We start from the raw sequence: 24778 nt of genomic DNA on the forward strand, positions 1-24778 counted from the left end.
ATTGGTGCTACATCTCTATAATACAGAATCCATTCAAAATACAAATCTCGGCCGGGCACGGTGGCTCGCGCTTGTAATCCCAGCACTTTGGGAGGCCGAGGCGGGTGGATCACAAAGTCAGGAGATCGAGACCACGGTGAAACCCCGTCTCTACTAAAAATACAAAAAAAATTCGCCGGGCATGGTGGTGGGCGCCTGTAGTCCCAGCTACTCAGAGAGGCTGAGGCAGGAGAATGGCGTGAACTCGGGAGGCAAAGCTTGCAGTGAGCCGAGATTGCGCCACTGCACTCCAGCCTGGGCGACAGAGCGAGACTCCGTCTCAAAAAAAAAAAACAAAAAACAAATAAAAAAAACAAAATATAAATCTCCCAACCTATCTAATTCTATCCCAATGACCTACAGAAGAAATTATATTTGCAGGTGCACAGAAACATTTCAGTCCTGTTTCTAATTGATTAACGGCTACAAGACCAAATTATTTTTAAAATTATAATAAAAAATTAACACAAAAGTATAAGCAATATCACACTAAAACATATATACTGAATTTTACATGTGTATGAATGTATAAAAATGTTCCAGCTTAAATCATATGAAACTGCCAACACTCCACCAGTTTAGACCTACAAACGTGACAACTTCATGATTGAACCATGTGTGTATCAGTGAATACACACACACACACACACAGACACACACAGAGCAATGACATTTTCTTAAAAGACTAGGTTTAAAAATGTTAAGTCATGCCTGCTATATAAGTATGTATAAAAATAAATATATGTGGTCGGGCGCAGTGGCTTACACCTGTAATCCGAGCACTTTGGGAGGCAGAGGCGGGCGGATCACGAGGTCAGGATATCAAGGCCATCCCGGCTAACATGGTGAAATCCCATCTCTACTAAAAATATAAAAATTAGCTGGTGGTAGTGGCAGGAGCCTGTAGTCCCAGCTACTCAGGAGACTGACGCAGGAGAAATCGCTGGAACCCGGGAGGCGGAGGTTGCAGTGAGCCAAGATCGCACCACTGCACTCCAGCCTAGGTGACAGAGTGAGACTCCATTTCAAAAATAAATGAATAAAAACAAATAAATACATGTATAAATAGCCAGGCACGGTGGCTCACGTCTGTAATCTCTGTACTTTGGGAGGCCAATGCGGGTGGATCATCTGAGGTCAGGAGTTCAAGACCAGCCTGGCCAACATGGTGAAACCCCGTCTCTACTAAAACTACAAAATTAGCCAGGTGTGGTGGTCCACGTCTGTAATCCCAGCTACTTGGGAGGCTGAGGCAGAATCACTTGAAACCGAGAGGCAGAGGTTGTAGTGAGCCAAGATCACGCCACTGCACTCCAGGCTGGGCGACAGAGCGAGACTCCATCTCGAATGAATGAATGAATGAATGAATGAATGAATGCATGTATAAACAATCCAAACCTGCCTGGCTAAATTTTGCCAGGCTTCAACAATATTTCAAAGGTTTTTGGCTTGTCTGTTGTGGTCTATCAATAATGCCAAGGAATAACATAAGACCTCTTTAATCTTCAGTGGCTTTCTAGGCAAAAAGATTACAGTTTGTTATTGTATAATTACACATCCCTATAATTACCCCGTTACATGCCAGATTAAGAGTTTTGTTTGTATGCATTTTTTATTCCAACTCAATTAACATGATACAAAAGTTTACTGCAAAAACACAAAGTATGTAAGAAAATTTCATGCACCTACCCATTTAAAATTTAAAAATTAAATAGAAAAAAGTAAAATGTATCCACAAATTTGCTAAGCTCTGAGTATATATTCTTTTAAGACTGTAATTAAGTTGGGCACAGTGGTGCACATCTGTAATCCCAGCTACTCAACTGGGGCAGGAGGATCACTTGAGCCAGGAGTTCAAGACTAGCCTGGGCAAAATAGTGAGACACAGTCTCACTTGAAAAAAAAAAAAAAAAGAAGAACCGAAAAAAGAGAATTAACCTTATTTATTTCTTATTTATTTTATTTTTACTGCTGCTTGCACAGCAGGGCAAATCCACAGGCAGTGTGTCCAGAGTAGCCTAATTAACTTTATTTTGACAATTTCTGTCACTGTGTATAGTATACTTATTCATTCACCAAACTGAAACTAATTAAAAACTGTTTACAAAAACCTGTGAGACCATATCAGAATTAGTATTACCAAGCATAGAAATCCAAGTGTCAGAGCAAAGATACTATAAAACTTACCAATTATTTTAACATATTGATTTTTAATAGTTTAAAATTTGTTATATTGAATAGTCTTTAATATATTGTCATCTTTTGCTTTAAAGTTTCAAAATGTGTTTATATAGCAAATGTTTCACTAAAAATTTGTTATTAAAGACACAGCCACGTATGACAAAACATACATGTTTTCTAATACATGAGGAGTTCGGTTTTTTCACCAGTTGGACATTAAGAATAACTAGGTAATAGGCCAGGCATGGTGGCTCACACCTGTAATCCCAGCACTTTGGGAGGCGGAGGCAGGTGGACCACCTGAGGTCAGGAGTTCGAGACCAGCCTGACCAACATGGAGAAACCCCATCTGTATACCTAAAGTACAAAATTAGCCTGGTGTAGTGGTACATGCCTGTGATCTCAGCTACTTGAGAGGCTGAGACAGGAGAATCGTTTGAACCTGGGTGGTGGAGGCTGCGGTGAGCCGAGATAGTGCCACTACATTCCAGCCTAGGTGACAGAGCAAGACTCTGTCTCAAAAAAAAAAAAAAAAAGTATAGGTAATAAATACGAATATAAAACTACAATAGTTAATACTTACGCCGCATCTCATTGATGACAAACATTGGTTTAATAACGTCCCCAGGATTACTGAGTGCCTGGGTAATATGTGCTTGCATTGTACACATCATACAAAAGCCTTCTGCATGACCTGAAAGATAGATGATAATCCTCCAAATTAGCAAAATACAACTATATACACACATCAAGGCTAATTACAAATCAGGGGCACACACCTGAAATGAAATAATAGCTGCTATATGCATGCCTTGAGTTATCTAGTTTTATGCATTTTCATTTACTTTTCTTTGTTCTTTTTTTTTTTTTTTTTTTTTTTGAGATGGAGTCTCTGTCTGTCGTCTGTCGCCCAGGCCGGAGTGCAGTGGTGTGACCTTGGCTCATTGCAACCTCAGCCTTCCCGGGTCCAAGCAATTTGCCTGCCTCAGCCTCCCAAGTAGCTGGGACTACTACATGCGCCACCACACCCAGCTAATTTTTTTTGTATTTTTAGTAGAGATGGGGTTTCACCATGTTAGCCAGGCTGGCCTCGAAATCCTGACCTCAGGCAATCCGCCCACCTCGGCCTCCCAAAGTGCTGGGATTATAGCTGTGAGCCACCACCCCAGCCTCATTTACTTATCTAACAAACCTAAGTGATAAGTACATATTAGCTCTCTTTCACAAGAAAGGAAAAAGGCTCAGAGAGTTTAAAAGTTTGCCCCATGTCAAAGAGTTATTATGTGACAGACACATAATTGGATTCAAATCATACTCTTTCAAATTTGAAAGCCAGTGCTCCTAGCTACTCTCTATACTGGAAAAGCAAGGTTTTTTCCCTCATACCACCATTTATCTCAAATACTAAAAGAAAGTCTCCCACAACAGGGATGAGACATCACTGTGGAAGCCAGGCGCCATGGCTCATGCCTATCATCTCAGCACTCTGGGAAGCTGAGGTGGGTGCATCTCTTGGGGCCAAGGGTTTGAGACTAGCCTGGGCAACATGGTCAAACCGTCTCTACAAAAAATAAAAAGAAAATTAGCCCAGTGTGGTGGCACAAGCCTGTAATCTCAGCTACGCAGGAGGCTGAGGCAGGAGGATCACCTGATCCCAGGGAGGCTGAGGCTGCAGTAAGCTGTGATCACACCACTGCACTACAGCCTGGGCAACAGAGCGAGACCCCGTCTCAAAAAAAAACAAAGAAAGAAAAGAAAAAAGAAAATAATCTCTGTGTAAATACTCTGATGTTGCTGGCCACAGATGGTGGTCTCTATGGCATATCATTTTTTTTACAACTTTCTAAAAATGTAAAAATCATTCTTAGCGCATGCTAAGTGATGCTACAGCATCTAGTGGGTAGAAACCAGGGATGCTGCTAAAGAGCCTCAAATGCACAGGACAGCCCCTCACAACAAAGAATCACTCAAAGTGTCAACAGCACCAAGGCTGAGAAACTGCCTGACTGAAGGCTGCCCAGACGCACCTAATAATGCTTAAAACAAAAGGATCAAACTATTCCCAATTAACTCTGTCCTGCAATAAAGCGCGGTGGCTCACACTTGTAATCCCAGCACTTTGGGAGGCCGAGGCGGGTGGATCACGAGGTCAGGAGATCGGGACCACAGTGAAACCCCGTCTCTACCAAAAATACAAAAAAAAATTAGCCGGGCGTGGTGGCGGGCGCCTGTAGTCCCAGCTACTCGGAGAGGCTGAGGCAGGAGAATGGCGTGAACCCGGGAGGCGGAGGTTGCAGTGAGCCGAGATCGCGCCACTGCACTCCAGCCTGGGCGACAGAACAAGACTCCGTCTCAAAAAAAAAAAAAAAAAAAAAAAAAATACAAAAATCCCAGCACCCAACAACATAAAATTCATTCTGTCTGGCATCCAATCAAACAGTACAAGGCACGCGAAGATGCAGGAATGACCAGTAACAAGGAGAAAATAAATAGAAAAAGACCCAGAAATAACACAGAAAATATAACCAGAAGACAGTAACTTTAAAAAGAATATTACAAATATATTCCTATATTCAAGGAAATGAAAAATGGAAGAACATATTAAGAAGAAACATGGTGGCCGGGCGTGGTGGCTCACGCCTGTAATCCCAGCACTTTGGGAAGCTGAGGCAGACAGATCACGAGGTCAGGAGATCGAGACCATCCTGGCTAACACAGTGAAACCTCGTCTCTGCTAAAAATACAAAAAAATTAGCATGGCGTCGTGGCGGGCACCTGTAGTCCCAGCTACTTGGGAGGCTGAGGCAAGAGAATGACGTGAACCCGGGAAGTGGAGCTTGCAGTGAGCTGAGATCGCGCCACTGCACTCCAGCCTGGGTGACAGAGCGAGACTCTGCCTCAAAAAAAAAAAAATAAAGAAGAAACACAGAAATAGATGCAAATCTGCTTATACACATGAACAGTAGAATCTCTGGGATGAAAAATACACCAGATGCACCAGGTGCAGTGGCTCATGCCTGTCATCCCAGCACTTCAGGAGGCCGAGGCAGGCGGACCGCTTGAGCCCAGGAGTTTGACACTAGCCTGGGCAACACAGAAAAACCCCATCTCTACTAAAAATACAAAAATTAGCCAGGTGTGATGGCACGTGCTTGTAGTCTCAGCTACTCCAGAGGCTGACGTGGGATGGGAGGACCACCTGAGCCCAGCAGTTGGAGGTTGCAGTAAGCTATGATAGCACCACTGCACTCCAGCCTGGGTGACAGAATAAGATCCTGTCTCAAAAAAACAAAAACAACAACAATAACAAAAACACAAGATGTAATTAATAACAGATTAGACACCACAGAAGAAAAGATTAGTGAACTTGAAGATATTCATTATGGGTAGGTAGAAAATATCCATAATAAAACATAAAGAGAGAAAATCTCAAAATAACAACAACACAGCATACCAATAAGCTATGGGACAATTTTAAGTTGCCCCTGATATACATCATTAGAGTCTGAAGGTAAAAGGACAGCAGAAATATTTCAAGAAATAACAATTATTTACAAAAGAAAAGCACAAAGGAGGTTTTTGGGAAGAGGCATGGTTTCGTATCCTGACTGAGCTATCAGTTCACATGAGTCTATATTAATATTCAAAAGAACTTACACCAAAAAAGTTATTAAGTTTTCAAAAGTCACTGAAAGTTGTCCAAATTTGACAGAAATAATACATGTACAGATCTAAGAACCTCAACAAATTCCAGTAGTAGAAACATGAAGAAAATCACACAAAGGACCACTGCTTACAACCAGTGATAAAAATCTTAAAAGCACTGCAGATAAAAACATTACGTAGGCTGGGCCGGGCGCGGTGGCTCATGCCTGTAATCCCAGCACTTTGGGAGGCCAAGGCGGGCGGACCACAAGGTAGGAAATTGAGACCATCCTAGCTAACACAGTGAAACCCCAACTCTACTAAAAATACAAAAAAATTAGCTGGGCGTGGTGGCACGCACCTGTGGTCCCAGCTACTCAGGAGGCTAAGGCAGGAGAATGGCGTGAACCCAGGAGGCAGAGGTTGCAGTGAGCTGAGATCCCGCCGCTGCACTCCAGCCTGGGCAACAGAGCGAAACTCCGTCTCAAAAAAAAAAAAAAAAAAAAAAATTACATAGGCTGGCTTGGTGGCTCACGCCTGTAATCCCAGCACTCTGTGAGGCTGAGGTGGGTGGATCACTTGAGGTCAGGAGTTCAAGACCAGCCTGGCTAACATGGTGAAACCCCATCTCTACTAAAAATACAAAAAATTACCTGGGCATGGTGGTGTGCGCCTGTAACCCTAGCTACTCGGGAGGCTAAGACAGGAGAATCACTTGAACCCGGGAGGCAGAGGTTGAAGTGAGCTGAGATTGCAACACTGCACTCCAGCCTGGGCCACGAAGTGAAACTCGGTCTCAAAAAAACACATGACACAAAACAAAAGCAAAAAATCATTATGTATATAGGAACAAAGGTAAAACCGACAACAGACTTCTTAACAGGCACAGCACAGGCCAGAAGACAGTGGAATAGTATCTTTCAAGTATTAAAAGAAAAAGAATGGGCCAGGTGTGGTGGCTGCCCTGTAATCTCAACACTTTGGGAAGCCGAGGCGGGTGGATCACTTGAGCCTAGGAGTTCGAGACCAGCCTGGGCAAAATGGCCAAAATCCTGTCTCTACAAAAAATTAGCCAGGCATGGTGGTGAACGCCTGTAGTCCCAGCTATTCGGGAAGTTGAGGTGGAAGGATTACTTGAGCCCAAGACGTTGAGGCTGCAATGAGCTATAATCACACCACTGCACCCTAGCCTGGGTGAGAGTGACGGCCTGTCTCAAAAAAGACAAATAATGTTAACATAGAATTCTACACCCCATGAAAACATCATTCAAAAACAAACATGAGACTTGCACTTCTGGGAGACAGAGTAGAGGTAGTTTTCTATTCCTCCTGCCAAGTACAACAAATCCTGACCATTGTGTATAAAATGAACCTTAAAAGGCTGTGAAAGGTAGAGAAAGAAAGAGACATGCTAGGGACCTAAGGACCCAAGGAAGACACGGTGGTGAGTTTCTTGGGGTTTCCTTGTGCTTCTTCTAGTCCAGACTTAGAGCTAAGAAGTCAGCAACCTGGAAGCCCCAACGACTGCAGACAACCAAGCCCAGCAAAATCCCGCTCCCGCTCTCTCCAGCCAAAGGATGAGGAAGGGGCAGCCTCGTGCAACAGAAACCTTTAGAAATCATCACTCTACTTCAGCTTCTGTGTGTATTTTTTTCTGTATATTATGATGTTTGTTTTGGTTTGGTTTGTTTTTTTTTTTTTGAGACAGGATCTCACTCTGTCACCCAGGCTGGAGTGCAGTGGCGGGATCACGGCTCACTGCAGCCTCTACCTCCCAAGGCTCAGGTGATCCCCCCACCCTTCTCTCGAGTGGCTGGGATTACAGGCATGCACCACCATACCCGGCTAATGTTTGTATTTCAGTACAGACAGGGTTTCACCGTGCCGGCCAGGCTGGTCTCGGACTCCTGGACTCAAGTGATCCACCCTCCTCTGCCTCCCAAACTGCTGGAATTGTAAGAATTATTATGATGTTTTGACATTCTAAAGATCTTTCTGGCTGGGGAGAGGCTGCCCCTCAGGCTAGCCAATTCTCAGAGGTAGCAAAGGGCTCAGCGTTCGTGCAAGCCTTTGCTATACAGACTAACCATCCAGAGCCCTTCCTTCTCCATCCACCTGCCTGTGCACCCCAGGAGGCAACACTCCTCTGCCCTAATCATCTCAGGGCCAGGTGCCAGGCAACTCTGGACCACACCTGTGGCTTAGAGCCCAGTGAAATTATTCAAACCAGCCAATCCCAAATTCTTCCCCCTGCCCTACCCTGCTTTTCCCACGGAAACCTCAACGAAGGCTCTGGCCAATAATGCCTTCCCCTTGCTCCTGTCTTCTACTTCCTGACCCCTCAGGGGTCCTTATCACATGGCCCTGCATGGTGTGACCTGTGAGCATAAAATCTTTGTCCTCCTGAGCCTCTCCTGTATCTCCTCTTGTGGCTGCACCTGAGCAACCATCTAAGAATATAAAAGACATTAAAACACCACAGAAGAACTATGGCCTCACCTCTACCCACACCAGAAAAGGCAAGTAAACAGCCTAGACTTACACTCAACAGGCTGTAGCAAGGCACCCTAACCCATACTGGGTTAACGGTGGAGAAGGCAGACTAGGAGTTGGGACTTGCAACCACACTAGATGAACAAACCCTGTCCCACCCCACGTTGTGACAATCACGTGAGACGTGGGGAGCCCAGATTTCCACCCACCCAGTAGTAAAAAGCCACCTCTAAACTCTCCCCCCACTATGGCCTCCCCAGCCCCCGGTGAGGGTCAGAGTCAGGACTGTCACCATCACTCAGTGGTAACACAACCACTCCCACTGCAGTGTCCATGGAGACCATGTGGGGAGCAGGAACTTCCACTTCCACCCAGCAGGGACAACGATCCCCAATTCCCACCTGGGGTGCCAACGGAGGCTGAGTGGGGAATGTGGGCTTCTACTCCATCTGACATCACTTCCTCTGCCAGAGCAGTGTCAGAGCAAGCTGGCTAAAACAAAGGTTAGATAAGACTCAGTGTCTTATAAGGTAATACCAAAATATCCATGGCCAAGCTCGGTGGCTCATGCCTACAATTCTAGCACTTTGGGAGGCCGAGGCAAGAGGACTGCTTGAGCCCAGGAGGTGGGGGCTACAGTGAGCCGTGACTACACCACTGCACTCAAGCCTGGACAACAGAGTAAGACCTTGACTCAAAAAACAAAATTGTTTTAAAATCCAGCTTTCAAATGAAAATCACTCATCATACTGAGAACTAGAAATCTCTCAAACAAAAATTATAACATTGTCTGATATGGTTCTAAATGTATATAAAAGAAACTTTTTTTTTTTTTTTTTGAGACAGAGTCCCACTCTGTCACCCAGGCTGGAGTGCAATGGTATGACCTTGGCTCACCGCAACCTCTGCCTCCTGGGTTCAAGTGATTCACTTGCCTCAGCCTCCCAAGTAGCTAGGATTACAGGCGAGCACCACCACACCTGGCTAATTTTTGTATTTTTAGTAGAGACAGGGTTTCACCATGTTGGCCAGACTGGTCTTGAATCCCTGACCTCAGGTAATCCGCCCGCCTCAGCCTCCCAAAGTGCTGGGATTACAGGCATGAGCCACCACGCCTAGCGTTTTTTTTTTTTTTTTTGAGGCAGAGCCTCACTTTGTTGCCCAGCCTGGAGTGCAGTGGCACGATCTTGGCTCACTGCAACTTCCACCTCCTGGATTCAAACAATTCTCCTTCCTCAGCCTCCCGAATAGCTGGGATTACAGGCGCCCACCACCATGCCTGGCTAATTTTTTGTATTTTTAGTAGAGATGGGGTTTTGCCATTGTTGGCCAGGCTGGTCTCGAACTCCTGACCTCAGGTGATCCACCTGCCTCAGCTTCCCAAAATGCTGGGATTACAGGCATGAGCCACCACGCCCAGCCTAGAAGAAGCATTTTAAAACAATTATAACTAGTGAAGAGTAAAGGACATAGGGAAGTAATGTTTCTATACTTCCCTCAAACTAGTAAAATGACAATACCAGTAAACTGTGGTAAAAGTTATGTGTGTGTAAATGTGGTCCCTAAAAGGGACCACTAAAAAGGCTCCAGGCACAGTGGTGCACGCCTGTAATCCCAGCACTGTGCGAGCCTGAGGTGGGAGGATGGCTTGAGCCCAGGAGTTTGAGACCAGCCTACGCAACATGGTGAAACCCTATCTCTACAAAAATTAGCCAGGCATGGTCATGCACAGCTGTAGTCCAAGCCACTTGGGGGGCTGAGGCAGGAGGATCATTTGAGGTTGGGAGACTGAGACTGCAGCGAGCTGAGATCGTGCAACCACACTCCAGCCTAGGTGACAGAGTGAGACCCTGTCCACGACCCACCCCCCAAAAAAGAAAGATAGACTCAAGTAAAGCAAAATGATATAATTTTGAAAAATATTTTCAAGTATTCAAGTAACCCACAGAGAAGCAAGAATAAGAAAACACAGATATAAAAAAAAAGAACAGAACAAAAAACAAAATATTAAATGGCAGAATAAGCCTTAAGTCTTAAAATATCAATAATCACCTTAAAAGTAAATGTTCTAAATAAATGAGGGTGAAGGACACCCAGCCTAGAGCAGCAGACAGTTAAAGACATAGACTGACAAAATGGATTGAACAACACAAACCAACTATATGCTGTTTACAAAAAAACTCACTTCAAATGTAATGATACAGGCAGGCTGAAAGTAAAAGGACAAAAAAGATACGTCATGCAAGCATTAATCAAAGCAGGGAAAAACTTTTATCTGGGCATGGTGGTGCATGCCTGTGGTCCTAACTGCTCCAAAGGCTGAGATGGAGGATTCCTAGAGCCCAGGAGTTGGAGGCTGCAGTGAGCCATAATCGCACCACTGCACTCCAGCCCAGGTGACAGAGTGAGACCTCATCTCAAGGAGACAAAAAAAAAAAAAAAGCAGGGCCAAGCACAGTGGCTCACACCTGTAATTCCAACACTTTCAGAAGCCAAGGCAGGAGGATCACTTGAGGCTAGGAGTTCGAGACCAGCCTGGGTAACACAGCGAGACCAAATCTCTACAAAAGTAAAAAATAAAAAAATTAGCTGGTCATGGTGGGACACGCCTGTAGTCCAAAGCTAGTAGGAAGGCTGAGGCAGGAGGATAGCTTGAGACCAAAATTTTGAGGATGCAGGATTTTGAGGATTTTCAGGATGCAGTGAGCTATGATCACACCAATGCACAAAGCCTGGGACACAGAACAAGATTCTGTCTCAAAAACAAAGAAACCAACAACAACAAAAAAAGCAGGAATGGTTACATTAATAAAGAATAAAGTAGACTTCAGGAACATAGTAAAGATGTTAATCCCCCCAAATTAAGACACAAGTTTAGTGTACTTCCTATCAAAATCCCAGCAAAATATTTTATATACAGATTATTTTATAATTTGTAATGAAAAGCAATGATGCAACTAGAATAGCTGAAACTATTTTGAAGAATAAAGTGGAAGGAATCATTCTAACCGATGACAAGACTTATTACATAACTACAGTAAGAAGGACTTGTGTAGAGTGGTGGACACATACATCATCACAACAGAATAGAAACCTGGAGACAGACACACAAATATGCCCAAATGATTTCTTTTTGATTACAAAGATACAAATGCAATTCAACGGAAGAAAGACAGCTTCTTCAAGAAAATGACGTTGGAGCAAATGACATCCAGACAAAAAAACTCAGCTTACACCTCAGTTTCTAAAAAAATTAACTCAAAATGGATCACAGACTTAAATGTAACACATTAAACAATAAAACAGGAAAAAATTAACATAGGAAAAAATTAACATAGGAAAAAATCTGCAGGATCAAGAGCTAGGCAAAGAGATCTTAAACTTGACACTAAAAGCACAATCCACTAAAGGCTGACCAACTGAACTTCACCAAAATTAAAAACCTTTGTCTGTAAAACATCCACTAAGTGGATGAAGACATGCTACAGATGGGGAGAAAATATTTGGAAACCACATATCCTCAAAACTTGACAGTAGAACAACAAAGAACATGATAGAAAATGAGGGAAAGATACAGACACATGTTTCACCAAAGAACACCAACAGATGGCAAATAAGCACATGAAAAGATGTTCAATACCTTTAAGCATTAGGGAAATGCAAATGAAAGCCACACTGAGTTATCACTACACACCTATCAGTACAGGTAAAATGAACACTAGTGACAACAGCAAATGTTGGCAAAGATGCAAGGAAGCTGGACTGTCATATATTGCTTTGGCAGTTTCTTATAAAATCAAACATGCAACTACCATATAACCCAGCATTTGCAGTCCTGGGCATTTATCCCAGAGAAATGAAGACATGCTGACAAAAAGAGCTATATACACTCATGTTTATAGCAGCTCCACTCACCATATCCCAAAACTAGTAACAACCCAGATGTTTACCACAGCTCCACTCACAATCCCCCAAAACCAGAAACAACCGGGATGTGTTTACCGCAGCTCCACTCACGATATCCCAAAACTAGAAACAACCAGATGTCCTTTAATGGAAAAGTAGTTAAAGAAACTGTGGCGTTATCAGGCTGGCACAGTGGCTCACGCCTGTAATCCCAGCACTTTGGGAGGCTGAGGCGGGCAGATCACGAGGTCAGGAGACAGAGACCACCCTGGCTAACATGGTGAAACCTGTCTCTACTAAAAATACAAAAAAAATTAGCCAGGCATGGTGGCGGGCACCTGTAGTCCCAGCTAATCGGGAGGCTGAGGCAGGAGAATGGCGTGAACCCAGGAGGCAGGGCCTGCAGTGAGCTGAGATCGCACCACTGCACTCCAGCCTGGACAACAGAGCAAGACTCCCTCTTGAAAAAAAAAAGAAACTGTGGCGTATCCATACCATGAAATACTACCTACCAATGAAAGAATTATTAATACATGCAACAACCTGGATCAATCTTGAGAGAATTATGCTAGGTGAAAAAGCCAATTCCAAAAGGTTACATACTATATAACTCACGTAACACTGTTGAAATGACAAAATCATAGAAATGGAGAATCAGTGGTCACCAGAGGTTAAGGGGAAGGCAGGGACACAAGTGGGCTTGGGAAAGGGAAACATGATGGGTTCTGTAGACGATGGAAATGCTCTGTATCTTGACTATATCAATGTCACTACTGTGCTTGTGATATTCCATTACAGTGTTATCACTGGGGGAGGTTCAGTAAGGATACATGGGATTTCTTTGTATTATTTCTTACAACTGCATGTGAATCTAGTTACCCCAAATAAAAAGTTGAGTTTTTTAAAAAAGCAAAATAAAGACATTTCAAACCAAAAAAAAAAAAAAACTAAAATCAACAACAAAGTAAAATAACCCCTGCACATCAAAAAACAAAACAAAAGTAAGGAAGAATACCAAATGGAAATCTGGATACATAAAAAGGAATGAAAAGCAGTGGAAACAGTAAACAAGCAGGTAAATAGAAATGATTTCTTAAAAGCTTTAAACTATCTAAAACAAAACTTTTAAAATGAATTTAAAGGAAAAAATAATACAACACTGCATGACAACAATAGCACAAAGATGGGAAAGGAAAGATGGAGTATATTATCAAAATGTTCTTATATTACATGAGAAGCAGAATATTGTGTTTTGTTTTGTGACAGAGTTTCACTCTTGTTGCCTAGGCTGGAGTGCAGTGGTGTGTTCTTGGCTCACTGCAACCCCTGCTTCCCAGGTTCAAGCGATTCTCCCACCTCAGTCTCCCAGGTAGCTGAGATTATAGGCGTCTGCCACCATGTCAGGCTAATTTTTTGTATTTTTAGTAGAGACAAAGTTTCACCATATTGGCCAGGCTGGTCTCAAACTCCCAACCTCAGGTGATCCTCCAGCCTCAGCCTCTCAAAGTGCTGAGATTACAGGCATGAGCCACTGCGTCCCGCCTGGTTTTTTTTTTTTTTTGAGACGGAGTCTCGCTCTGTTGCCCAGGCTGGAGTGCAGTGGTGCAATCTCGGCTCACTGAAACCTCCGACTCCCAGGCTCAAGTGATTCTCCTGCCTCAGCCTCCTGAATAACTGGGATTACAGGCATGGGCCACCACACCTGGCTAATTTTTGTATTTTCAGTAGAGACAGGGTTTTGCTATGTTGGCCAGGCTGGTCTCGAATTCCTGACCACAAGTGATCCGCCCGCCTCAGCCTCTCAAAGAGCTGAGACTACAGGCATGAGCCACTGGCACCCTGCCTTAGAAGTGGAATGTTATTTGAAGGTAAACTGATAAGTTAAAGATATAACCTAAAGTAACCACCATGAAAAAAATATATCAAAAATATGCCAATAAAGCAGATTAAATAAAATCATATATCAATCCAAAAGGCGGCAGAAAAAAGATTTTAAAAGACAACCAAGAATAAAAGGGACCAATAGGAAAAAAAAATAGCAAGATGGTAGATTTAAACCCAATCATACCAATAATCTCATTAAATATAAAAGGTATAATGCCTCAAAATAAAAGGCAGAGACTACTATTGGATAAAAAGCAAGATCAAATTAATAAGCTATTTATAAGAAATCCACTTCAAAGCTGGGCACGGGGGCTCACGCCTGTAATCCCAGCACTTTTGGGAGGCCGAGGCGGGCAGATCATGAGGTCAGGAGTTTGAGACCAGCCTGGCCAATATGGTGAAACCCCATCTCTACTAAAAATACAAAAATTAGCCGGGTGTGGTGGTACACCCGTAGTCCCAGCTACTTGGGAGGCTGAGGCAGAAGAATCACTTGAACCCAGGAAGCAAAGATTGCAGTGGGCTGAGATCACGCCACTGCACTCCAGCCTGGGTGACAGAGCGAGAATCCGTCTCAAAAAAAAAAAAAAAAAGGGAATCCACTTTAAATATATAGACAAAAATAGGTGAAAGATAGAAAGATGGAAAAAATATATCACGCTAACATGAATCATAAGAAAACTGGAGTGGGCTGGGCATGGTAGCTCACACCTGTAATCCCAGCACTTAGGGAGACTGAGGCAGGCAGATCACCTGAGGTCAAGATTTCAAGACCAGCCTGGCCAACATGGTGAAACCTCACCTCTACTAAAAATACAAAAGTTAGCTGGGCATGGTGGCGCATGTCTGTAATCCCAGCTACTTGGGAGACTGAGGCAGAAGACACAGTTGAACCCAGGAGGCAGAGTTTGCAGTGAGCCAAGATCATGCCACTGCACTCCAGCATAGGTGACAAAGTGAGACTCCACCTCAAAAAAAAAGAGAAACGAAACGAAAAAGAAAACTGGAGTGGCTTTTTTTTTTTGAGACAGGGTCTCATTTTGTTGCCCTAGTTGGAGTACAGTGGCATAATCATAGCTCTCTACAACCTTCAACTCCCTGGCTCCAGTGATCCTTCCACCTTGGCCTCCCGAGTAGCTAAGACTATAGAAGCACACCACTGTGCCTAGCTAATTTTTTAATTTTTTTTGTTGTTTTTTTGAGACGGAGTCTCGCTGTCACCCAGGCTGGAGTGCAGTGGCGCGATCACGACTCACTGCAGGCTCTGCCCCCCGGGGTTCATGCCATTCTGCTGCCTCAGCCTCCCGAGTAGCTGGGACTACAGGCGCCCGCCACCTCGCCCAGCTAATTTTTTGTATTTTTAGTAGAGACGGGGTTTCACCGTGTTAGCCAGGATGGTCTCAATCTCCTGACCTCGTGATCCGCCCACCTCGGCCTCCCAAAGTGCTGGGATTACAGGCGTGAGCCACAGCACCCGGTCCAATTTTTTAATATTTTATATTATACAGAGAAGGTCTCACTATGCAGCTCAGGCTGGTCTAAAACTCCTAGCTTAACCCATCCTCCTGCCTCAGCCTCCCAAAGTGTTGGGATTACAGGCATGAGCCATCATGCCCAGCTTGGGGTGGCTAAATTTATCTCAGATGAAGTAGATTTCAGAGCAAAGAATATTATTTGGGATGAAGAGAGTCATTTCATAAATGATAACCAAGTGAGTTCATCAAGAGGGCATAACAGGCCAGGTGCAGTGGCTCATAGTATAATCCCAGCACTTTGGGAGGCCGAGGTGGGTGGATCACCTGAGGTCAGGAGTTTGAGACCAGCCTAGCCAACATGGGCGAAACCCCATCACTACTAAAAAATACAAAAATCAGTCAGGTGTGGTGGCGCATGCCTGTAATCCCAGCTGCTCAGGAGGCTGAGGTATGAGAATCATTTGAACTTGAAAGGTGGAGGCTGCAGCGAACCAAGATCATGCCACTGCACTCTAGCCTGGGCGCCAGGAGTTCAAGACAACTGTCTTGAAGCCAGGAGTTTGAGACAAGCCTGAGCAACTTAGCGAGACTCTATCTCTATTTAAAAAAAAAAATTAGGCCGGGCACGATGACTCACGCCTGTAATCCCAGCACTTTAGGAGGCTGAGGCGGGTGGATCACGAGGTCAGGAGATACAGACCATCCTGGCCAACATGGTGAAACCCCATCTCTACTAAAAATATAAAAATTAGCTGGGTGTGGTGGCATGTGCCTGTAATCCCAGCTACTCAGGAGGCTGAGGCAGGAGAATCGATTGAACCCAAGAGGCGGAGGTTGCAGTTGAGCCAAGATCACACTACTGCACTCCAGTGTGGCAACAGAGCAAGACTCTGTCTCAAAAAAAAAAAAAAAGGCATGGTGGTGCATGTCTATAGTCTCAGCTACTTGGGAAGCTGAGGTGGGAAGATCACTTGAACCCAGAAGGTTGAGGGTGCAGTGAGCTATGATGGCACCACTGCACTCCAGCCTAGGCAACAGTGAGTGAGACCCTGTCTTTAAAAAAAAAAAAAAATTGACACATGACATATCAACACATTTGGGATACAGCTAAAGTACCAGTCATAGGGAAATTTACAGCATTTAACACTTACATTGGAAAAGAAGAAAGATCTCAAATCAAATGACCTAAGACTCCACCTTAAGACACTGGAACAGAGCACATTAAATCCAAAGTAAGCAGAAGAAAGGGAATAATGACAATAACAACAAACATCAATAAAACAGAAAACTGTAATAAAACAGAAATCTGTAACAATGAAACCAAGAGCTCGTTCTTTGAGAAGATCAGTAAGATTAAAAAACTTCTGGTCAGATTGATCAAACAAAAAAGACAGAAAGCTGGGTATGGTGGTATAATCCTAGCACTTTTGGAGGCCAAGTGGAGAGGATCATTTGAAGCCAGGAGTTCAAGACTAGCCTGAGCAACATAGTGAGACCTTGTCTCTACAAAAATAATTTAAAGATTAGCTGTGTGTGGTGATGCACACCTCTAGCTACTCAAGAAGCTGAGGTGGGAGCACTGCTTGAGCCCAGGAGGTGCAGGCTGCAGTGAGATATGATCTTGCCACTGTACTCCAGCCTGGGCAAAAGAGCAAGATCCTGTCTTCTAAAAACAAAACAGAGGCCGGGCGCGGTGGCTCACGCCTGTAATCCCAGCACTTTGGTAGGCCAAGGCGGGCAGATCACGAGGTCAGGAGATCGAGACCATCCTGGCTAACACGGTGAAACCCCGTCTCTACTAAAAAATACAAAAAAATTAGCCGGGCGACTGGGAAGAAGTGAGGAGCGCCTCTGCCCGGCCGCTCCGTCTGGGAGGTCTACCACGGAGGCCAGAAGCAATGTGGGGGCTGGACGTGGTGGCTCACACCTGTGGTCCCGGCACTCTGGGGGGCGAGGTGGGTTGATCACTTCGGGCTAGGAGTTCGAGACCAGTCTGGCCAACTTGGCAAAACATGAAAAATACAACAGACAAACTAACCAACCAACTCAGTGACAACAAAACAGGTCTACCCTGGAGTCATACTCTAATTTTTTCTATTTTTCTCCCTTTCTGATCCTTTATCCCACTTTCTTTTTCTTCCTCTTCCTTCTCCCTCTTCTTTGTCAAATAGAGGATTGAGTTATTATCACTGATCCATATAAAGTCCCTCTCTCATTTATTTTGATTCCCACACCCCGTTTCTATTCCCCGACTTCCCATGTGCAACCTTCCTAATATGTTTGATACACATCTTTTTGTTTGTATGTATTTTTAGAAAATGTTTATTGTTTTTTTTTGTGTGCAAAAATTAATAATAATAAAATTAAGATACGGCTGGGGAAAAAAAAAAAAAAAGAATCAGAGAAGGGATGCAAGACCCCAGAAGCACACAAATGTATAAAGCCCCAAGTCAAAGGTGAAACTGCACTTGATCTCTCAAGTCACCCACTTGACCCTCTCCCAAGTGTACTTTACTTCCTTGCGTTCCTGTTCTAAAGCTTTTTAATAAGCTTTCACTCCTGCTTTAAAACTTGCCTCAGTCTCACACTCTGCCTTCTGTCACTTAGTCGAATTCTTTCATCTGAGGAGGCAAGAACTGAGGGTGCTGCAGACCCTTATGGATTCACCACCCAGCATGATGTTAGGTTTAGTTGTAACATAGTTATCATTTATTAAGTTGAGCAGTTTTTCTTTTATTGGTAGTTTGCTGAGAATTTCTATCTTGACTGGGTCCCAAATTTGTCAAATGCTTTTTCTGAATCTAATGAGGTAATAAAATGGTTTTGTTTTTTGGAAAAAAAAAAAAAAAAATCAGCCAGGCGAGGTGGCGGGCGCCTGTAGTCCCAGCTATGCGGGAGGCTGAGGCAGGAGAATGGCGTGAACCCCGGGGGATGGAGCCTGCAGTGAGCCAAGATCGCGCCACTGCACTCCAGCCTGGGTGAAAGAGCGAGACTCCTTCTCAAAAAAAAAAAAAAAACAGAAAAGAAGAATGTAGTTTAAAACCTGCCCATGAGAAACTGCAAGGTCCAGATGGCTTCACTGCTGAAATCTACCAAACATTTAAAGAAGAAATAACATCAATTCTGTACAAACTCTTCCAGGAAATAGAAGTGAAGAAAATATATCCCAACACATGCCAACATTAGGGTAATGATGCCAACATTACCCTAATGCCAAAACAAGAAAAAAAAAAGGCATTATAAGAAACTATAGGCTAATAATACTCATGAAGACAAAATTGTTTTACAATTTTAGCAAATCAAAGCCAATAATACATAGAATAATGTGTCATGACCAAGCGTGAGTCATCTCAGGAATGCAAGGTTGGTTTAACATTCAAGCATCAAACAACTCAACCTGGTAAAAGGTGTCTGTGAAAAACCTACAACACCATACTTAATGGTGAAAGACTGAATGCTTTTCCTCTAAGGCTGAGAAAGAGACATGGATTTTTACTCTTATCACCTCTATTTAATAATGCAATGGAGGTCTCTTTACCAGAAAAAAACAGCAAGAAAAATAAATAAAGAACCTACACAGACTGAAAATGGAAAAGTAAAATTATCTTTATTCACATATCACATGGTTACGTCTATAAAATCTTAAGGGATCTTAAAAAAAAAAACCTACTAGAGTTAATAAGTGACTTAAGCAAGGTTCCAAGATATAAGATCAAAATCTGAAAAATGTATTTCTATATGCTAGCAATAAACAATCAGTAAGTTGAAATTTTAAAAATAAAATACCCTTTGTAATAGTTAATGAAAATATTTATCCCAGCCGGGTGCAGTGGCTCACCCCTGTAATCCCAGCACTTTGGGAGGCTGAGGCAGGTGGATCATTTGAGGTCAGGAGTTCGAGACCAGCTTGGCCAACAGGGTGAAACCCTGTCTCTACTAAAAATACAAATATTAGCTGGGCATGATGGTGGGCATCTGCAATCTCAGCTACTCATGAGGCTGAAGCAGAAGAATTGCTCGAACCAAGAAGGCAGAGGTTGCAGTGAGCTGAGATTGTGCCATTGCACCCCAGCCTGGGCAACAAGAAACTAAAGATGGCCTAGGCCAGGCATAGTGGCTCATGCCTGAAATCCCAACACTTTGAAAGGCTGAGGCAAGAGGCTGGGCACGGTGTCTCATGCCTGTAATCCCAGCACTTTGGGAGGCCAAGTCGGGCAGATCACTTGAGGTCAGGAGTTTGAGACCAGCCTGGCCAATATTGTGAAACCCCATCTCTATAAAAATACAAAAATTAGCTAGGTGTGATGGTGCATGCCTATAATCCCAGCTACCTGCGAGGCTGAGGCAGGAGAATCACTTAAACCCAAGAGGTGGAGGTTACAGTGAGTGGAGATAGTGGCACTGCACTCCAGCTTGAGTGACAGAGCGAGACTCTGTCTCAAAAAAAAAAAAAAAGGGCCGGGCACAGTGGCTCACACCTGTAATCCCAGCACTCTGAGAGGCCGAGGCGGGCAGATCACGAGGTCAGGATATCAAGACCATCCAGGCTAACACGATGAAACCCCGTCTCTACTAAAAATACAAAAAAATTAGCCAGCGTGGTGGCGGGCACCTGTAGTCCCAACCACTCAGGAGGCTGAGGCAAAAGAATGGCATGAACCCGGCAGGCGTAGGTTGCAGTGAGCCGAGATCACGCCACTGCACTCCAGCCTGAGTGGCAGAATGAGACTCCGTCTCAAAAAACAAAAACGAAAACAAAAAAAAGCTGAGGCAAGAGAACTGCTTGAGCATAGGAGTTCAAGACCAGCCTGGGCAACATGGTGAGACCGTCTCTACAAAAAAATAAAAAAATTAGCTAGGTGTTGTAGCACATGCCTGTAGTCCTGGCTATTCACGAAGCTGAGGCAAGGGGATCCCTTGAGCCAAGGAGGTCAAGGCTGCAGTGAGCTGTGACTGTGCACCACTGTACTCCAGCCTGGGCAACAGGGCAAGACTGTCTCAAAAACAAAACAAAACAACAACAACAGAAAAACAAGGCCTAAATAAATAGGTATACCTTGCTTGTGAGTCAGAAAATAATACTGTTTAGATGTCGATTCACATCAAATTGATTTAAAGATTCAGCACAGTCCCAATCAAAATACCAGGAAGATTATTTGTAGAAATTCACAAAGTGATTCTAAAATTCATTTGAAAATACAAATGGCCAAGCAACCATGAAGAGCCAGAACAACTTTTTTATTTTGGTTGACACAAGATCTCACTGTCGCCCAGGCGACAGTGTACCTGCACAATCATGGCTCACTGCAGTCACCACCTCCCAAGCTGAAGCGAGCCTCTCACCTCAGTCTCCCAAGTAGCCAGGACTAGCGCTTGCCACCACACACAGTGAATTTTTTTTATTTTTTGTAAAGACGAGGTCTCACAATGTTGCCCAGGCTACAGAATAACTCAGAGAAAGAACAAAGGTGGAGGACTTACCTGGTTCCAAAACTTTTTTTGAGACAGCATCTCACTCTATCACTCAGGCTGTAATACAGTGGTGCAATCATAGCTCATGGCAGCCTCAAACTCCTAGGCTCAAGCAATCCTCCTGCCTCAGCCTCCCAAGTAACTAGGACTATAGGCATGAGTTCCCAGATACAGCTAATTTTTTTTTGTAGAGACAGGGTCTTGACATGTTGCCCAGGCTGGTCTCAAACTCCTGGGTTCAAACAGTCCTCCTGCCTCAGCCTCCCAAAACACTGGGATTATAGACATGAGCCACTCAGATGGCCACAAAACTTTAAAATATATAGTAATCAAGACATTGTGTTACGGTGTCAAGATAAACAAGTGATCAGCACAACATAATAGAGTCCATAAATAGATTGTATTTATATGGCTTAGATTTTCTTTCTTCTGTCTAAAGTGATTCAATCACCTGATTTTTGATAAAGGTGCAAAGACAATTTAGTGGCAAAAGGATTATGTTTCCAACAAATGGTGCCAGAACTGAACATCCATATGCAAAAAAACAAACTTGCTCCATCTTCACATCACAAGCAAAAATTAACTCAAAATGGACCACTGACCCAAAAACAAAAGCTAAAACTTTAAGACTTCTAAAAGAAAGTATAGGAAAAATATTTGTGACCTGTAGGTAGGCAAAGACTTTTTTTTCTTGTCTTTTCTTTTCTCCTTGAGACATGGTCTTACTGTCACCCAGACGAATAAAGTGGCACAATCATGGCTCACTGCAGCCTCAACCTCCTGGGCTCATGTGATCCTCCCACCTCAGTCTCCCAAGTAGCTGGGACTATAGGCGCACACTGCCAAGCCCAGCTAATTTTTGTATTTTTTATGGAGACAGGGTTTCACCATGTTGCCCAAACTGGTCTCAAACTACTGAACTCAAGTGAGCCACCCGCCTCAGCCTCCCAAAACACATGAACCACCACACCTGGCCTAATTTTTAATTTTTTTTATATAGAGATGAGTTCTCCCTATGTTGCCCAGGCTAGTCTTGAAATCCTGGGCTCAAGTGATCTACCTGCCTCAGCCTCCCAAAGTGCTGGGACTACAGGCATGAGCCACATACCCAGCCAAGATTTCTTAAAACACCTACAGCACAACGAATAAAAAGAAAAAAAAATGAAATGAAATTTCCCAAAACAAAAAACGCACTCTTTAAAAGACACTGAAAAGAATCAAAAGACAAATCCCAGCCTACATAATAAAAGACTTACATCAAGAATATATAAAGAACTCTCTAAGCTCAACAATAAGAAAACTACCAGTTTTCAAATGGGCAAAATATTTCAACAGGCATTTTAGCAAAGGAAATATACAGATGGCAAATAACCACATGAAAAGATGTTCAAAAACAAAAACAAAACAAAAAAGAAAAGAGGTTCAGCATTATTCATCATGAAAGTACAAATTAAAACCACAACAAAATACTACCACACTACACACCTATGGAGATGGCTAAAACTGAAGAAGACTGACCACACCAAGTATTGGGAAGGATGTGGGGCAAATGGAAGCTTCATTCACCAGTGGTGGGACTATACAACACTGCAATCCCTTTTGGAAAGTTTGGAAGTCTCTTAAAATGTTAAAGTACACACCCACCCCAGGACCAAGCCATTTTACTCCTAGATATTTATCTAAGAGAAATGAAAACATGTCCTAACAAAGGCTTGTTTGCTAATGTTCACAGCAGCTTAATTTGTAACGGCACAAAGTGAAAAATGACCCAGATGCCCATCAATAGACAAATGGAGAAACAAATTGTGATCTAGCCATAAAATGGAATCCTACTCAATAATACGATGAAGTGATGCTACATGGCACAAATGGAATAATGTTGAAGGAATTATGCTGAGTGAAGGAAGCAAGATAATATGAGAATATATACTGTACAATTCCACATAAGCAACATTCTAGAAAATCTAAACTAATTCATCTATAGTGATGGAAAGCAGATCAGTGGTTGCTGGGCAAGAGGGTGGGGAAAGGATGGAAAGGGTGATTTCAAAGGGGCATCGGGGAACTTTTGAGGATGATGAACATGTTCATTATCTTAATCTTGATGCTAGTTCCACGGGTGTATACAAATGTCAAAATGCATCAAATTATGTATTTTAAATATGTGTAATCTGGTATATATCAATAATACTTCAATAAAGCTGGGAAAACAGAGAGAGAAAGAGAGCGAGGAAGGGAGGGAGGGAGGAAGCAAGCACAAAAACTACCAGTAGCATAAAAGGTAGGCACCTAATTCTGGACACCGGGAGCTTCTGAATTTTGTCTTGGTCCTCTCTCTTGCTGTCCAGGTGCTAGTGCTGGGTTTTCATCCACACCCTACTTTCATTAAGCACAAAAGTGATAGGAAAGCTGTCTGTGGGGAATGAATTATGGACTTAGAAAGGGAGAAAATGAGGACAAACAGAGCGTTAATTCTGGCATAACAAACACCTCTAGGTAGGTGGTGAGATTCTAGGTGATTTTTCTTTGGTTTCTTTAAGTTTTTCGTACTTTCCAAATTCTTTACAAGCATTACTTGGCTCTTTGGAGGGAAAAAAGAAATCAGTTTTAAAAGAACCAATTTAAATTCTCCATTAAGTAAAGAACTATTCAAAAAGAAACCAAGGATTTTTTTTTTTAATCCTAGTAACTAATAGCACCAGAACATACACACATGAATCTGAGCCATTAATTTAGATCAAAGAACAGGGAGACTGCATTTATAAAGAATAAAGGATATTTACAGCATATGGAGAACGCTAAAACCTCAAAAACGGATGTTCTAAATTCTGAAAGTTGATAGTCAACCACTGAGTTGGCTTCCATCTAATTAAAGACATTTTAATAAGCTTTAACTGATTTCCTGACATGTAGGTTGAAGATGAGGTTCTCGAATGCTAAAGGGAAAGTCTAGTCTGAATTCCAGGAGGTTGGGGGCAGTGGCAAGAGAGTCCTTCTCCTCTAAGGCTTATAAGCATGTAAATGAGTCAAGCCTTCCAACATGGTATAAATGCCAGGAGAGGCGGGATTTCTTAACCCCCCCTGTCCCAAGTTGCTGGCATCAGACTTTTTTTTTTTTTTTTGAGACAGGGTCTCTTTCTGTTGCCTAGGCTGAAGTACAGCAGTGCCATCACAGCTCACTGCAGTCTCAACCTTCCAGACTCAGGTGACCTTCCTGCCTCACCCTCCTGGGTAGCTGGGACTAGAGGTGTGTGCTGCCATGCTAGACTAATTTTTATTTTTATTTTTAGTAGAGATGGGGTCTCACTATGTTGTCCAGGTTGGTCTCCAACTCTTGGGCTCGAGTGATCCTTTCTCCTCAGTCTCTCAAAGTGCTGGGATTACAGGTGTTAGCCCAGCTAATGTCAGATATTTCTGTCACTTTTTTTTTTAGTAAGTGTAGAAAACCAACAAGGAATTCAGAAATGCCAAAAGCTGATAAAATGTTTCTTTTTAAATACCTTCACAGGTCTAATTAGGTGCAAAATGTCTTTTATGCAACCTGAATATCAATCCTGAGTCCTCCTGCTTGGTTTCTAAAAGAATAAACCAACTTCTTAGTAATCATAGCACTCTTGGCTTAATTCTTCACTTTCATTTCAGAGGAAAAAATGAAAGTAGGTTAGCATACTACAATACTACAA

At 43.1% G+C, this 24778-nt stretch overlaps 1 protein-coding gene across 9 annotated transcripts in view; it reads right to left on the reverse strand.

Moving 5' to 3' along the window:
• The window catches only part of USP42 (ubiquitin specific peptidase 42), a 75107-nt gene that overhangs the window by 22494 nt on the left and 27835 nt on the right, over window positions 1–24778 (reverse strand). For 5 of the 9 annotated variants that reach the window (XM_055292293.2, XM_055292292.2, XM_063646118.1 and 2 more), the window contains one exon: window positions 2804–2914. The exons of 1 other annotated variant lie outside the window; for it this stretch is intronic. In XM_055292293.2, the coding sequence (XP_055148268.1) occupies window positions 2804–2914 (111 nt within the window). Of the gene's footprint in view, window positions 1–2803; window positions 2915–10826; window positions 10920–16774; window positions 16830–23384; window positions 23509–24778 lie in introns of all 9 variants that reach the window. 3 more of the 9 variants (XM_063646120.1, XM_055292301.2, XM_055292302.2) reach the window with 3 other exon arrangements.

Source organism: Symphalangus syndactylus, chromosome 9 (genome assembly GCF_028878055.3).
Source record: "Symphalangus syndactylus isolate Jambi chromosome 9, NHGRI_mSymSyn1-v2.1_pri, whole genome shotgun sequence".
NCBI classification, from domain to species: domain Eukaryota; kingdom Metazoa; phylum Chordata; class Mammalia; order Primates; family Hylobatidae; genus Symphalangus; species Symphalangus syndactylus.